This window comes from Bos mutus, chromosome X (genome assembly GCF_027580195.1).
Source record: "Bos mutus isolate GX-2022 chromosome X, NWIPB_WYAK_1.1, whole genome shotgun sequence".
NCBI classification, from domain to species: Eukaryota; Metazoa; Chordata; class Mammalia; order Artiodactyla; family Bovidae; genus Bos; species Bos mutus.
The window spans coordinates 27,342,322-27,359,569 of record NC_091646.1 but is presented as its reverse complement, the minus strand read 5'-3'; the positions used below and the strand labels follow the sequence as shown (position 1 = coordinate 27,359,569).

The following is a 17,248-nucleotide window of genomic DNA, read 5'->3' as shown; positions in this document are numbered from 1 at the left end:
ATTCTCCAGGCAAAACACTGGAGTGGGTTGCCATTTCCTTGTCCAGTGCATGAAAGTGAAAAGTGAAAGTGAAGTCGCTCAGTCGTGTCCGACTCCTAGCAACCCCATGGACTGTGTATAGGTTTGAGGAAATTTCTTTGTGTTCCTAGTCTGCTGAGAGTTTTGTTTTTTTATTTCAAATCATAAATCGATATTGGATTTTGTCAAATGCTTTTTTTGTACCTACTGAGATGATCTTATCATTTTTCTTTTTTAGTCTACTAATAATATGAATTAAATTAATTGACTTTTGCATGCTAAAGCAGCCATGCCTTATAGGAATAAACCCCACTTGGTCATAATGTATTAACCTTTTAATATATTTTTAAATTTGACTTGCCAGAATTTTAGGAATTTTTTCATCTATGGTCATGAGAAATTTTGATTGTGGTTTTCTTTGATTATCTTTGGTTTTGGTAGGATAATGCTGGCCTTGTAGAATGAATTAGGACATGTTCCTTCTTAATTTTCTGGATCTGGTTTTGTAAAATTGGTGTTATTTCTTCCTTAAATGTAGAGTATTATTTACCAGTGAAAATTCAGTTTTATGGTGTGTGTATATATAACACATATACACATATATATATATAGCTATTTAGTTTATCTGAGTACTTAGAGAAATAATGAAAAATAAGGCTAAACAGTTGAGTTAGGGCCAGATTAATCTTTAAAGTCTTATATAATGATATAAAGCAGTGATAGAAAGCCATTAGCAGTTTTTAAACTCCAAGCAGTGTTATATTATGAGAACAAAGTTTAATTAATCTGTTCCTTTTCTGTCCTCTGAATGAAATGAATAATGTCTCAGAGCAACATGACTGTGGTGTTGCTTTGATCAAATATATTGCATTTACTTAAAGAGTGGAGTAAACGTATTCCTCAACCTTCTCTTCTTTTAGTTCCTTAATCTTTGTTCATAAAACATATTTAATGTTAATTTTTATTGCTCTTCTCAGGATGCATTTCCTTTTTATTCCCCTTCCTTTTCCAAATTATACTGATCAAAGCTAGATAGACTATGCTAGTAAGTTATTTCCAATGCAGAATTTAGTGTAGAGATTTGGTTATCAGATTTTTTTTTTAATACCTGTGAGTATCAATCTAGCTATTTTCCCATAGTAGTATTATATTTAATTTGAAAGCTGTTGACATTCAAGCAACTTTTAGTATACATTATTTGTAACTGATCAGGTTTCTATAGTATAGATGTATAATATCAGCACATACCCTCCTCTGTTTTAATGTGACCATTTAAAAGTTTATCAAACTCATTTAAAAATGTCAGTCCTTTAGGGTATGTACCTCCCTCTGTTTAATAGTATTTGAAGTTTTGATATGTTAGGTAAATTTACTACAGAGAAGAAAAAAATATATATACATATATATTCATTGTATTTATATATTTATATTCTGATTTTTTTAATTTCTTTTTTACTTGGACTATAGTTGCTTTACAATGTTGTGTTAGTTTCTACTGTACAACGAAGTGAATCAGTTATATGTATACAGATATCCTCCCACCTTGAGCCTCCCTCCGATCATCCCACCCCTCTGAGTCATCACAGAGACTGGAGTTGAGCTTCCCGTGCTATATAGTAGCTTCCCACTAGCTATCTATTTTACACATGGTAGTGCATATATGTCAGTGCAACTATTTCAGTTCATCCCACCCTTTCCTCTCCACCCACAGCATGTCTACAAGTCCAGGAAAATCCTTTTTTTTAAAAGAACATTTTTTTAATGCTTATTTTTTCCCCAAAAGAATGTGAAGAAGAGATTTTAAAAAAGAAGATATGAGGATGTTTATAAAAGAGGGAAAGGGGAATAGAGAACAGGCCACAATGCCCTCATAAATAGAACCCAAGGCCCAGAAGAAATAGGAAAAGAGAGAACTAAAGGATTAAGCTAGAAAGAAGTTGAGTTTAAAGCACTAGAAATAGTTTAAAGACACTCTGAAAGACTAATTGGAAATTTTGAGCAATTTTGTATAAAACAGACCTGTATCTGTATATCATGGACTACTAGCATGTGGAAATAGGCAAAAATGTTTATAGAATTCTGGCTAGAGGAATAAGTTCAGATTTGGTGGGAGAAAATGATTTTATAATAAAAGGACAGATTTTAAGTATGCAAGGTATTTTCATGAATCTATATAACCTCAGATATGCAGATGACACCACCCTTATGGCAGAAAGTAAAGAGGAACTAAAAAGCCTCTTGATAAAAGTGAAAGTAGAGAGTGAAAAAGTTGGCTTAAAGCTCAACATTCAGAAAACGAAGATCATGGCATCTGGTCCCATCACTTACTGGGAAATAGATGGGGAAACAGTGTCAGATTTTATTTTTTGGGGCTCCAAAATCACTGCAGATGGTAACTGCAGCCATGAAATTAAAAGACACTTACTCCTTGGAAGGAAAGTTATGTCGAAACTAGATAGCGTATTGAAAAGCAGAGACATTACTTTGCCAACAAAGGTCCGTCTAGTCAAGGCTATGGTTTTTCCTGTGGTCATGTGTTGATGTGAGATTTGGACTGTGAAGAAAGCTGAGCGCCGAAGAATTGATGCTTTTGAACTGTGGTGCTGGAGAAAACTCTTGAGAGTCCCTTGGACTGCAAGGAGATCCAACCAGTCCATTCTGAAGATCAGCCCTGGGATTTCTTTGGAAGGAATGATGCTAAAGCTGAAACTCCAGTACTTTGGCCACCTCATGTGAAGAGTTGACTCATTGGAAAAGACTCTGATGCTGGGAGGGATTGGGGGCAGGAGAAGGGGATGACAGAGGATGAGATGGCTGGATGGTATCACTGACTCGATGGACGTGAGTCTGGGTGAACTCCGGGAGTTGGTGATGGACAGGGAGGCCTGGCGTGCTGTGGTTCATGGGGTCACAAAGAGTCGGACATGACTGAGCGACTGAACTGAATTGATATGAGTGAAAGTAAAAGTAGATATATAGAAGGCAGATGAGAATTGTGAAAGAAAATGATCCCAGCTTCTTTTAAGTGTACAGTCTTCACAAGATTAGAGTATAAAAGTTGTTTAGAGAAATGACTGTCTACTTCTGTATGACAAAGTATGTTGTAGAGGAACTTTAGCCTTTTTCCCTTTAGACGAAACTGGGATAATACAGATAACAACATGCAAACAAGATATTTAGATCTGTATGAAAACAATCCGAATTGATAGATCTTATTTGGATGAGGATAGCAATAATCAGGAATAAAGTTAGCAAATATGGAATTGGATAGGGGGACTATTTGTGCATCTGAAAATAAAGGTTATGAGATATATTACAGTAGGAAACTACATGCAGTGAAAACAAATGCAAAAACCTCTCAAAAGCAATTTGCCAAAGGTAGATAAGTTAAACTTAGAATAGAAAATACTCAGAATGTGATACAAGTGGTCTAGGAGCCTCAGCTTCCTTTCTTTGGTGCTGCCAGATTATACTAAGAATATTTAGAGGATCATTTTTAAGAGTGCAAAAGGAAGCAAAATGATCACATTTGTGAAGAGGGTAAACAGCTCCTGGGGTCTTAGCTGAACTGTCCAGATTTTGAGGATTGACTGCAAATCTCAGCAAGCAGTTTTGATGGAATATGGACCAAATGAGAAATGATGCAGGTAATGGTAAAGGAAACATTAGCCATGCCTTTTTTCAAAGGGGAAAAAAAAGAACAATAAATAGCAGGAAAGGGACTTTCCTGGTGTTCCAGTGGCAAAGACTCTGAGCTCCCAATGCAGGGGACCTGGGTTCAGTCCTAGATTGGGGAACTAAGATCCTACATGGCACAACGAAGAGTCCCCATGCCTCAACAGACTGAAGATCCTGTATGCTGCAACGAAGACTTGGCACAGTCAAATAAATAAATTCGTTTTTTACAGTAGTAGGAACAAAACCTACTGACGTAACTCAATTCCCAGTATAAAATATTTGTAGAAATATTTTAAAGGCAGGAGGGCCAGCAAATGAGCCAAGAAGGATTTTGGATTTTGAGGTGGGGAAGAAAATAACTGATTAGATACAATCATTGCTTTTGACTGAATAAGCCATGATTACCTTTCAAAGATATTATCTACATACATCTTAGAGAAGAAAATTCAAAAGTTATTTCCTGAATAAAAATAAAGGTGACATACTGTACACAGTCTCGTCTAATGGACATCTTGACATCTCTTTTTTTTGACATTACCCAAGGTATGGTAAATCTTCCAAGATAAAACCATATGCTTTAACTTGCCAGTAGTTATTAAAACTTTCAAAGTATATATTCTTCAAACCAGCAATTCCATTTCTAAAAATATCTCCCACAGATCTACTTATAAGTAAGTATAGGTACAAGGCAGTTTATTGCAATATTGCTTGTAATAGCAAAAGTTGAGAGATATTTGAGTCTCTTAAGTGAGGAATGGATGAGTAATTGTGGTTGGCCCCACACCCCACACCCCAAGAAACACCTGGGGTAACAGGAAAATTTGGCCTTGGAATACAGAATGAAGCAGGGCAATGGCTAATAGAGTTTTGCCAAGAGAACGCACTAGTGATAGCAAACATCCTCTTCCAACAACACAAGAGAAGACTCTACACATGGACATCACCAGATGGTCAACACCAAAATCAGATTGATTATATCTTTGCAGCCAAAGATGGAGAAGCTCTATACAGTGAGCAAAAAGAAGACCGGGAGGTGACTGTGGCTCAGATCATGAACTCTTTATTGCCAAATTCAGACTTAAATTGAAGAAAGTAGGGGAAAGCACTAGACCATTCAGGTATGACCTAAATCAAATCCCTTATGATTATACAGTGGAAGTGAGAAACAGATTTAAGGGACTAGATCTGATAGACACTCTGTCTATGCCTGATGAACTATGGACAGAGGTTCGTGACATTGTACAGGAGACAGGGATCAAGACCATCCCCATAGAAAAGAAATGCAAAAAAGCAAAACGGCTATCTGAGGAGGCCTTACAAATAGCTGTGAAAAGAAGAGAAGCAAAAAGCAAAGGAGAAAAGGAAAGATAGAAGCATCTGAATGCAGAGTTCCAAAGAATAGCACGGAGAGATAAAAAAGCCTTCCTCAGCGATCAATGCAAAGAAATAGAGGAAAACAACAGAATGGGAAAGACTAGAGATCTCTTCAAGAAAATTGGATACCAAGGGAACATTTCATGCAAAGATGGGCTCGATGAAGGACAGAAATGGTATGGACCTAACAGAAGCAGAAGATATTAACAAGAGGTGGCAAGAATACACAGGAGAACTGTACAAAAAAGAGCTTCACGACCCAGATAATCATGATGGTGTGAGCACTCACTTAGAGCCAGGCATCCTGGAATGTGGGTCTTAGAAAGCATCACTACGAACAAAGCTAGTGGAAGTGATGGAATTCCAGTTGAGCTATTTCAAATCCTGAAAGATGATGCTGTGAAAGTGTTGCACTCAATATGCCAGAAAATTTGGAAAACTCAGCAATGGCCACAGGACTGGAAAAGGTCAGTTTTCATTCCAATCCCAAAGAAAGGCAATGCCAAAGAATGCTTAAACTATGGCACAATTGCACTCATCTCACACGCTAGTAAAGTAATGCTCAAAATTCTCCAAGCCAGGCTTCAGCAATACGTGAACCGTGAATTTTCAGATGTTCAAGTTGGTTTTAGAAAAGGCAGAGGAACCAGAGATCAAATTGCCGACATCTGTTAGATCATGGAAAAAGCAAGAGAGTTCCAAAAAAACATCTATTTCTGCTTTATTGACTATGCCAAAGCCTTTGACTGTGTGGATCACAATAAACTGTGGAAAATTCTGAAAGAGAGGGGAATACCAGACCACCTGACCTGCCTCTTGAGAAACCTATATGCAGGTCAGGGAGCAACAGTTAGAACTGGACATGGAACAACAGACTGGTTCCAAATAGGAAAAGGAGTACGTCAAGGCTGTATATTGTCACCCTGCTTATTTAACTTCTATGCAGAGTACACCATGAGAAATGCTGGGCTGGAGGAAGCACAAGCTGGAATCAAGATTGCCAGGAGAAATATCAATAACCTCAGATATGCAGATGACACCACCCTTATGGCAGAAAGTGAAGAAGAACTCAAAAGCCTCTTGATGAAAGTGAAAGAGGAGAGTGAAAAAGTTGGCTTAAAGCTCAACATGCAGAAAACTGAGATCATGGCATCTGGTCCCATCACTTCATGGCAAATAGACTGGGAAACAGTGGAAACAGTGGCAGGCTTTATTTTCATGGGCTCCAACATCACTGCAGATAGTGATTGCAGCCATGAAATTAAACGACATTTACTCCTTGGAAGGAAAGTTATGACCAACCTAGATGGCATATTGAAAAGCAGAGACATTACTTTGCCAACAAAGGTCCGTCTAGTCCAGGCTATGGTTTTTCAAGTGTCATGTATGGATGTGAGATTTGGACTGTGAAGAAAGCTGAGCACCGAAGAATTGATGCTTTTGAACTGTGGTGTTGGAGAAGACTCTTGAGAGTCCCTTGGACTGCAAGGAGATCCAACCAGTCCATTCTAAAGGAGATCAGTCCTGGGTGTTCATTGGAAGGACTGATGCTAAAGCTGAAACTCCAATACTTTGGCCACCTCATCCAAAGAGTTGACTCATTGGAAAAGACTCTGATGCTGGGAGGGATTGAGGGCACGAGGAGAAGGGGACAACAGAGGATGAGATGGCTGGATGGCATCACTGACTCGATAGACATGAGTTTGAGTGAACTCCAGGAGTTGGTGATGGACAGGGAGGCCTGGCGTGCTGCAGTTCATGGGGTAGTAAAGATTGGGACACGACTGAGTAACTGAACTGAACTGAACCACACTCTTGAAATTCTGTGCATCCACTAAAAAGAATAGATTTGTGTGTATTGAGACACAGAGGTGTCTATGTTATGTGCTCAGGTGAATTTTTAAAATGCATAACAGTACATATAGTATCCTACTCTTAAAAATCGTGTATGTATACAAGCAAAAGGTAGATTATGTATATGTATAGAAAGAGACCTGGAAGTATATATACTAAACTGTTATCAGTAGTTAGTCTTAGTAAGTAGAAGAGGTGGACTTTTGGTTTTCAGTTTATGTCCTTCTGTATTTTTATCACAAGGATATATTTAAATTTTTGAAATCTGAAATTTATCTGAAGGAGAAAAAAGCCAAGCCCTTGGAAGCCAAACTTTTCAGCCTAAACCCTGATTCAGTTCCTCTTCTCTCATCTTAACCTTTATAGTTTACCACAAGTGAGAACTATAGGTCCAATTCATTTTATTATTGAGAGTAGGTTCACAAATAAAGTTCTTTGTTTCTAGTTAGCTTGTTACAAAATTCAGGTTCTACATGTTGATTTTTTTTATTTTAATACCAAGTTATGGCATCTGGGTAAAGTCTGGCTTGTTTGTTCAAGCATTTGCTGAACATTTGTGAAGTCCCCATGGTGTGCCAAGCACTGGGGAATTCAGACATCCTAGTCTTCTACCTGATGGTTCCCTCCTCTTCTGTTTCAGCCCCAGTGGTTGCGTTTAGGACTTTCCAGTGCTCATATGCTCATTTATGTTTAAAAGGCGATCCACTTAAACTTAATTGCAATTAAGTTGCAATAGTTCACACACTGTATGTGAATTTTCACCACTTTTTACCTTCTGCATGTAAATATTTCCCTAAAATGGACATCTCTTTTTAACCTCTAGTTTTCTAAATAACAGGGATGGGAGATGATTTAGCAATGGAAAATATTGAGGGGGCATTGGGGGAGAATGTTTGCATTTACAATGGAAAGGGGATATTTGTGAAAGAGTTGATATTTGTGAGCAAAAACATATGTCAATCACTGTTGGAGAGCAAAAAATATGATACATAATCCTGTTCCAAAGTGTATGTATAATGTATAAATATTTTTCGAATTAAAATATTTATATCTCTCTCCAGAGAGAAAGTGGCTGGATCATATTATCTCTTTGAAGTTCTAGTTCTGTAGATTCAAGCATTTTCTTTAGAAAGCCATTTAAAAATTGTGATGAGAAGATGTTTAGACTAAGATTTATCTTATACATATGTGCAGGATCGATATTTCTGAAACTGCATTCTTCAGTATGTTGTGCCTTCTGCTTCTTAAATCTGTGAATCACAACTTTAAATAAAAGTTTTATGTGGGGTCATTAAAATATGAAGGGGATAGAATAATTCTGCTGGTAGTTTTTGTTATATTATTTGAAAGTAATTTGTATGAGTATCTTCATGATTTTTTATAAGAGTACATTTCCATTTTTGAAACTACAGACTCCATCTTGAAAAATTTTCATTTTGAGCTTCATTGTTAAATTGTATATTATCATCTTTTTATGCATTTCACCAGCCTATTATAATCTTACAGTGTTTCATTCTTCCCAGAGTAGACCAAGGGAACAGCTGCCTGCTTATCATTGGTTGGGCTCTTCAAGGAGTGGGTGGTGGAGCTAATCAACAGGCATTCTTATCAGCAGAGCCCTGTCTCTCCTCTGAACTGTGGGTGTCAGCCTATTAATTCTCCACTAAACTTTAAGCATTTGGGGACAATTATGTCTCACGTTGGAGCTCCCTGGGCACTTTTTTCCAGAGATAATTAAATTTAAAACTTGAAAGATAATTGATCAAGCAGGAGCAAGTATATCAAATACTAGTATCAAATACTGAATATAAGGATGTCTAACACAGTTCCTTGTTTTGTAAGAGGTGGAATAATCTGGTTGGCAGAAAGTAACTCCTATTTTGCAGTTAGCACAGATGTTCTGGACCTTTCTTTTTTCAAACAACAAAAACAAGCAAGTGAAAACCAAGAATAAAAGAACTATATATTATAAAATATATTATTATGGAAAGGAATGGTAGTGTAACACCCTAATTCTGCACATGGGAAAATGAAAGTGTACATGGTAGTTTTTTTCAGAATAATAAAAGCCAATGGTTGTATAAATAAGTGAACATATATGCTCTTTTCCTTATTTGTTCTTTATTGTCACATATCAAGTAAGCTGTTCAGTTTTTTGTCTTCTGAGTCATTATTCTACTGGCTTTATGTTCCACAGACATTAATATGTCAAGAGAATTTTAGCACACAGAAATTTGTGTTCCCATTTTACCTTGATGAGTGGCTTATCTCATGTTCTTCTTGTAGGGATTTGACCAGCTCCGACTTGAAGGATTGCTCTGTGACGTGACCCTGATGCCAGGGGACACAGATGATGCCTTCCCTGTGCACAGAGTCATGATGGCCTCTGCTAGTGATTACTTCAAGGCTATGTTCACAGGTAGCTTGCCTTCTAAACTCTACTTTCATATTAAAACAATAAGAAAAATAAGTGTTTAAATCTTTTCATTGCTAGAGGAAGATTCAGTGCTTTTGTTCCGTGTCTTTACAAGAAGAGTTTAAAAAGAATAGATACCCAGTATGTGTGTGGGTGGGTGGTGCTTTTCTAACTTGGAAAATGGATACACCTTTTTTATACCTCTGTCTACCTTTATTTCATAGCTTTGCTTTTCCAGACACATATCTGAATGGGCCATCAGAGACTAATACAATGTCACTAGTACAATCTCTAATCCATCAAAAGATCTGAAGTGCCAGGAGAACATTTTGGAGGCACTTGCATCATATACCACCTCCATTAGTATAGAGATATTCCTTTTTAAGTACTCTCTTTTAACTGTAAAATATGCAGAAGCTTGACTCAGATACTAATGCTTACACAGAATAAATTTTTCCCTGATTTTATTGCATCTAATTAGCAACAGAAGTGAGTTTGACCTTAATTAAATTATCCACCTTCATTTAATTGAGTGTCTTTATTTAAGGTGGGATGAAAGAACAAGATTTAATGTGCATTAAGCTTCATGGCGTGAGCAAAGTCGGTTTAAGGAAAATTATTGACTTCATTTACACTGCAAAGCTTTCTCTTAATATGGACAACCTTCAAGACACACTGGAAGCTGCCAGTTTTCTACAGATTCTGCCGGTTTTGGACTTCTGCAAAGTTTTTCTCATATCTGGGGTAAGACATTTTCAAATCAAATCTTTTCCTGTGATGAATAGTATTGTGGCCTGAAACTAACTGGCCTTTAGAGAGAGATGTCATCTACTGTATGGTGTGGAAGCAGGTTCAGGAGAAAACAGTGCAGGTGCATTTTTACAAAATAGAACCATTTAAAAAAGCCTTCTGTGTCATCCAGTGACATTAGACAGTAATAAGGGTTTGATAGCAATAAAATCCTTAGCATGTTTGATAATGTTATATATTGTAATCCAGTTTTATTCTGCTTAATGATTTTATACAAGCAGGTTTTTTAAATGGAGTTCTATGGGAAAGTCATCTGAGGTTCTAGAAGTCTTTTAAGATATACTCAAGTCATTTTTTTTTCTTCCTTTAAATATGGGACCTAGATCTTGAGAAGAACTAACACCTATGTGTAAATCTTTTTGATTCCATGGCAACACATCACCTACTAAGTCGTTTACAGCATATTTTAATAGATAATAGAGGACACATACAACCACCAGTCACTGAACTTCCTTATAGTCACCCACTTGCTTTGGATAGTGCCTCATTTTGGTTGAGACCCTTAAATTAATAGTACTTAATACTTACATTTATAAACTCTTAACCTTTATTTACACTGATCTTAGCAACATGTGGCTGTCCTGAGGCAAACTAGGTACAGTGTCATGATTTCCTTGAAACTAATCAGTAGCTACAGACACTGTTGACCTAGTACCCATTGTCTGTTATTCAAGTTCAGTACCTATCACTTGAGATGCTGGTTGTGATCAGTTCCTTAGTCTGAATGAAAAGAACCAAACTGGGTAAAGCTGATTTCTTAAGTTATAAAAATATGCATTTCTCAAAATAACAATATTAGAAAATAAGTTTGTTCTGGATACGTCTATTTAAAGCACATTTATTTCAAGATGACATCATAGCAAATTTCCTGTAATTAGAATGTTGGTTCCTTAACTTCCTTGAAGCATTTATTATAACTGTATGTTTTTACCCTTTGGAAAATGTCTTTATTTTTATAAACACTTAATATTGTCTTAAAGATTATAATCTTCATTTCGAGTATCTCTGCAGAGATACTAAAGCCCATTTCTAAAGGAGAAGAGACATGTCCCTGACAAAGCTTACTTTTAGTGTAGCTTACTCCCATTTTAAAACATTCTTGCCTATGAGCTTTTTCTTAGTACCATACTATTTTCTTATCTTTCATCTTGTTTGCTTAGGATATGTCTATGTGATTTTACATTGGAAATCTTCCTTCTCAGAATCCATGGTAATTTTTGAGAAAAGTTGGTGGGTTCTTAGTTTACGGATTATATAAAATCTAACTTTTCCTTTATCCTTCTTTCATGCATTCCATATCTTAGTTAAATATTTAGGCTTTACTCTATTATCCCTTTCTCAGCAATCAAGTAAATCAGGAAAAACAGTAGCCCTGGGTGCCTTTCCTATTTATAAGAACTGAAAGTGTCAAGATAATATAAATATTTTTCAAAGGTAAATATGTTTTCAGTTTTCCCACAGGCTCAGTTATTATAGATAATTTAAAAATATAACAATTTTGCAACCATGTACTTAACCCAACTGTATTGAGGAAATAGATTTGTGTTCTTAATGATATAGTGTGATTATAGTTCGTATAACCAAAACACTTCCTGGGTTTGAATTTCTGGAAAGAAAAGTTAGCTTTGAACACAATTCTTTTCTATCTGTTCTTAACCACTTGTGTGGATGAAGAGGAGCAGTGGTATATAGAAGATGAATCAGCATGTCATCCACAAAACCTTTATATGTTAATTTTGAATGATAATGTTAAATACGGTAATAATTGGCATATACATGCTACTACACATAAGTAAATAATAAGAACCTAGTGTCTAGCACAGGGAACTCTACTCGACACTTTGTAATAACCGATATGGGAATAGAACCTAAAACAGTGGATATACGTACATGTATAACTGATTCACTTTGCTGTACAACAGAAAGTAACACAACATTGTAAGTCAACTATACTCCAATAAAATTACAAAAATAAAATGAACAACTCTGTATTGCTAAAAATACCGCCAAACCCCAAATACAGTGATAAAGCCACATTTGCCTTTGGTCGGTTAGACATCCATTCTCTGTAAGGGAGCATCACGCTCAGTAGAACAAGAACCTTGCGCTCTGACCTTTGCCTTCTTTGCAGCAATACTTTTCTTTTAGGGTTGTAACTAGTATTAGGGGCTATAAGACCTATAGACCCTAATTTTGTTCTTGCTATGCTATTTTCTTGGTAGTTATAGAAAAAGAGGACTATGAAAAGAAAACAAAAGGATGACAGTGAAGGATATAATGCAGAGTTGGTAAAATTTTCTGTAAAACTAAAAATATTATCATTTATCATGGACATAATAAAAAATTACCTTTGTTTTGTTACATACCTACAAAAATTACATTAGCTTTTGTCCTTATGACATTGCATAACTACAGCATGCTAAATTCCATGTGGCAGTCCCCTGATTTAAAAACAAGTTGTAGTCAAATTTTTTATCATTTGTTTGCTGTTTGGAAATTGTACCATCTAGCATTTTCCCCACGGTATTACTATTATGGAGGATTACAGGCTAGCCTGTAAAACCCAATTTAATGTCAGGTTACTGAAATAGAACAATTTGCAATTGAACTGGAAAAAATTGAAATTTAAGTTTACAGTTATACAGAGTAAACAGCAGGATGAAGGTGAGCAAGAAATCATTTTCTTTTTACATAAAAGCATATCTAATCAGAGAATGAAACTTCTCTGTGCTTTAGACTCAGTGTACTTTCTTTAAACTCATTTTTTTAAGTGTTTATTTTTTTTCTTGATACAGGTCTATCATTGGTTCCACCTGTACATTTATTGTCACTGATCGGGTTGGGGAGCTCACAGTGCAATGTACAGAAATTATTGAGGTGACTGGGGTCATGAAGAGTGGGAGACAGTAGAAAACAAGAGAGGCACATTTGTTGGAGAACAAAGGAATTCTCTAAGGGAACAATGAAGGGAATCAGAGAAAGCTATTGGAAAAGATAGCTTCTTTTGCTATTATGTGACCATAGCAGCAGCAAGGATGTCTTTTTGAGGAATGTTCTTTTTGGGAAAGAATGTTCTTCTTGATGTAAGGATTTCCTGTATAGTACATGCATTTGACATTCTTTCTTTCATAAAGACTGGATTTACCCATTAAGCTTAATTAACATGTCTTTCCAGGTAATGTTTTTGCTTTGGGGGAAGCTCAGTGCAAATTAGAGAAAAAAATTCATGGGTAATTTTAAAATGAATCAAAACTGTTTCTCTCCCCATTAAACCAGTCTTGTTTTTCTTCTTGTCAAGGCTGATACTCAGCAAGTAGTACCCAGATACCAGTTGTTTATGGTTGAGTATCTGTTCTGATTAGTTGGTACTCGAATATTCTAAATATCATCCCTGCATATAACTTTAATCAGCCCATTCTTGCCTATCTGGGATTCTGTAGGGAAAGAAGAGTCTCAGCCTGGGCCTAAACCAACTCATCCCCCCAAAAACCATTATGATAACTATTGCATCCACCAGGGCAAGTGCATTCAAAGTGCAAAGGAATAAGAAAATAGGATTCGCCAAGCTGGACACACCCTCAAAATTCACCTCAAATGGTGTCAATCATCTGAAGAGAAATAAGACCCGGAGAGAAAGGTTTTAGTTTTCTTATCATCCCTTTGTTCTTCTTACCCAAAGGCCCCTTTCTTGTGTCCTGTGATATTCTCATCTGTGGAAGGAAGCTTGGGAGAAGATACCTGTTATGTCCTGTATCCCTCAAAGTAGCTTGTTTGACTGCTTCCCAGTCGTTTTCTGTGAACGTGCTTTCTCTCTTTGCATTGGTTGTACTTGAGGTCAGGGTGTTATTTTAATAAACCAGATAGCACCAAGGAGAATTTGGTACACTGAATGTCTGAAGAGCACCACCCCACTGCCCAGATTTACCAGTGAATTTCTTAGTGTTTGCTCTTCCCTTGAGAGGACGAAAAGCAGATAGTCATTTGCTTTTTTTTTTCTAAATGGAAATTTATTTGTATAAGACACTGAACTTCAACAACGTAACATCACAGATTACTGATGAAACCTGTCATTAAAATATCAAATTATGTTAATCACAGCATTAGGTACATCAGGTGTGATTTGGACAACTTAATATTGCAGCAATGAGTACCAGTATGCTAATGAAAATTGAAAATCATGATGCTTAGAACTGCCTTTAGGATGACCATGAAGGTTCTACTGTAATCAGTAGAATAATTTATAAATTATATCAAGGAAACTTAAATGTGTACTTGATTGTTTTTTAAAATAACGCTGTTGGTTCTCATAAGAAGTTGGGAAATTTTGTCCTTTTTTGCTTCTCTATCCTTTAAAACTCTAATATAATTACCTGGCTTAACTTCTTTAATGACTCTTCTTTGGAATTTTGGCCAGGGTATATATTCAGATGAAATTAGAGTTCTTTCTGCTTATGATGTATTTTTTAATAAGCTTTAAATTCATATTTTACAGTTTTGAAATGTATTATGTACCTGAATTGCAGTATATATTATGTTACTGTACATATTCATTATTTTGTAATGTCTAAGGTTAAATGTTTGGGACTATGCTAGCTGAAACACTTTTAAAAATCATGACTGAGAATGGATTACAATGAGCTATAATTGAATAATCTTGTATTTTTCCAAAACTTGTTTACTGTTATTCCATCATTTTTGATCTGCTTATATTAACTGTTATTCTACACTGTGCTTCTACAGTCCCTATGGTCTACAATTAATTTTTTTAAATTTTATTTTATTTTTTAACTTTACAATATTGTATTGGTTTTTCCATACATCAACATGAATCTGCTACAGGTATACACGTGTTCCCCAAATTTTTTAGCTTTGATTGCATGTACTTCATAAAAATTAATTTCCTGTTACATATTTTCTTATCTGAGTCTCATTTTAAAATTAATAAGACTCTAGTAATCTGCTGTGTTAATTCAGCAGATATTCTGTTTTTAGTTGTATCTATCATCACATCTTTAATTTTTAAATTGCTGATAATCATGGCATTTAACCTTTGTTATATACCCACAGTGTGGTAGCTGTGGTACATGAGCTATAAAAAATACTTAGTCCTTGTATCAAGAAGATGACTATTCAGAAGGTTATGAAATACCATTCTCTGGTGGTCATTTTTTAAAGGAAAGAGTAGGCAGCTAGCTATATTAGCTAGGCAATCTGTCAAGGTTTTCCCATTCCTGAGAATCTGTATATCTGATATATAGAAGGGATTTTCAAAATGCCCTTAAATACAAGGTAGTTTTTTTTTATCCTCTTGTTTTAAAAACTGTTTCCTTATTGAATGATACTGAAGAAGGAAAAGAGGAAGGAACTGAATATCTTGATCCCAGTTCTGAATTACACAGATTGGTTTCTAATCTTTAATCTCGGTTTATATTCCAGTTCCAGTTCAGTCGCTCAGTCGTGTCTGACTCTTTGCGACCCCATGAATCACAGCACGCCAGGCCTCCCTGTCCATCACCAACTCCCAGAGTTCACTCAAACTCATGTCCATCGAGTCAGTGACGCCATCCAGGCATCTCATCCTCTGTCGTCTGTCCCCTTCTCCTCCTGCCCCCAATCCCTCCCAGCATCAGAGTATTTTCCAATGAGTCAACTCTTCGCATGAGGTGGCCAAAGTATTGGAGTTTCAGCTTTAGCATCAGTCCTTCCATTATATATGCTATAAATTTAGAATTAATTTTGGTGACTAACAGCCAATGCTATTATTTTGCCCATTTAAAATATAGTCTTTGTTGTTTTAATTTTTTTATTTGTAATCAATCATATCAGTGATGATAAGAATCTGCGTACTCAGGAAATATATTTGTGCTTTCATCAATGTTTGCTTATCCATATTAGCAAACATCTTCAAAAATGAAAATTACTTTTGCTTTTGGGGAAGGACTATGTCTTACCCCATAAAGTAGGTCTATTACCCCAAACAGGAATTCCTTCCACCTGGGGTGATTTGGGCAATGAGGTATTAATTGTAATTTTATTTACACAACTTTAAAATTGTGTCAGACACCAACCTGCCACCCCTAAAAGTGGATTAAAGTGTACTTTTTATTAACCAAGTTATCGAATAGTATTAAACTGTGTGTTTGAAAAGGCCCATAAGTTGTTCATTTATTTTTCCTAGTCCTCCTGTGTTACAATTTATTTTCGGTATTTTAAAATACATAGGTACTAAGTATAATAACAATTTTAAATTGTTGATTTTCGTGCAGCAAATCAGTGCCTAAAAGAGTTCAAATTCTTCTTGAGTAATTATCTATGAAAATAGCAACATGTGTGTGTATGTGTTGGCCTTCAAACTTTCAGTGGTATTATGTCATAACTCGGCTGTGACTTTATGCAGAGGAGTCATGATTTTCATCTCATTTCAGCTTTTCAATAACAAGATGATAGAAGGATTAGCCAATTTTCTCTTATCCATCTGCCAGTCGGTTAACAATACAGGGGCATCAGTGAGCTTTATGTGACATTTGTGAACACACACCCTGACAAAATTAAGCAAAAAAATCCAGTGAGTCCTTTGCCTGTGACTTGTCTCTGTGTTTGTACATACACACACACACACACACATACAATTACAAAGAGATTTGTATGGCAGGCTTGTTTTTGTGATTTATGCTTTACATATTTGCTGATTTGATTTTCCTAATTTTCACTTTTGACTAATTAGCCCTTAGAACATTGAAAAGACTTCCTGCCAAAGATGGGCCTCTCCATAGCTTCTCTCCTTTTCATGACTTCTGGTTTTGCTTTATTTTACTCTGTGCTGGGGAGATTTGAGGGGCTAACGGGGACTCCAGGCAGAGCTGGAGTATGATGAGAGTAAGAGGGTAGCTAAGGAAAACTGTGGTGCCAGCCATCAGCATACTTACTGGAAACTAAACTACATGAATAATTTGATACAAAAACACCCATTCCATTCCTCAAGAAAGTGATTTCCTTGATTCTATTTCTACATAAATAATATGGAAAATAAATTCACCCTAGGAATAATGGCCCTATTAAATTATCTTCACTATAAGCAATAACTTTTGAAGGAATCAA

General features: G+C 36.0%; 1 protein-coding gene across 5 annotated transcripts in view; it reads left to right on the top strand.

The window, feature by feature from the left end:
• Positions 1–17,248, top strand: part of KLHL13 (kelch like family member 13) — a 195,880-nt gene that overhangs the window by 164,112 nt on the left and 14,520 nt on the right. For all 5 annotated transcript variants that reach the window (XM_005899950.2, XM_005899949.2, XM_070365856.1 and 2 more), the window contains 2 exons: positions 9,211–9,343; positions 9,888–10,084. In XM_005899950.2, coding sequence (XP_005900012.1) covers positions 9,211–9,343; positions 9,888–10,084 — 330 coding nt within the window. The remainder of the gene's footprint in view (positions 1–9,210; positions 9,344–9,887; positions 10,085–17,248) is intronic.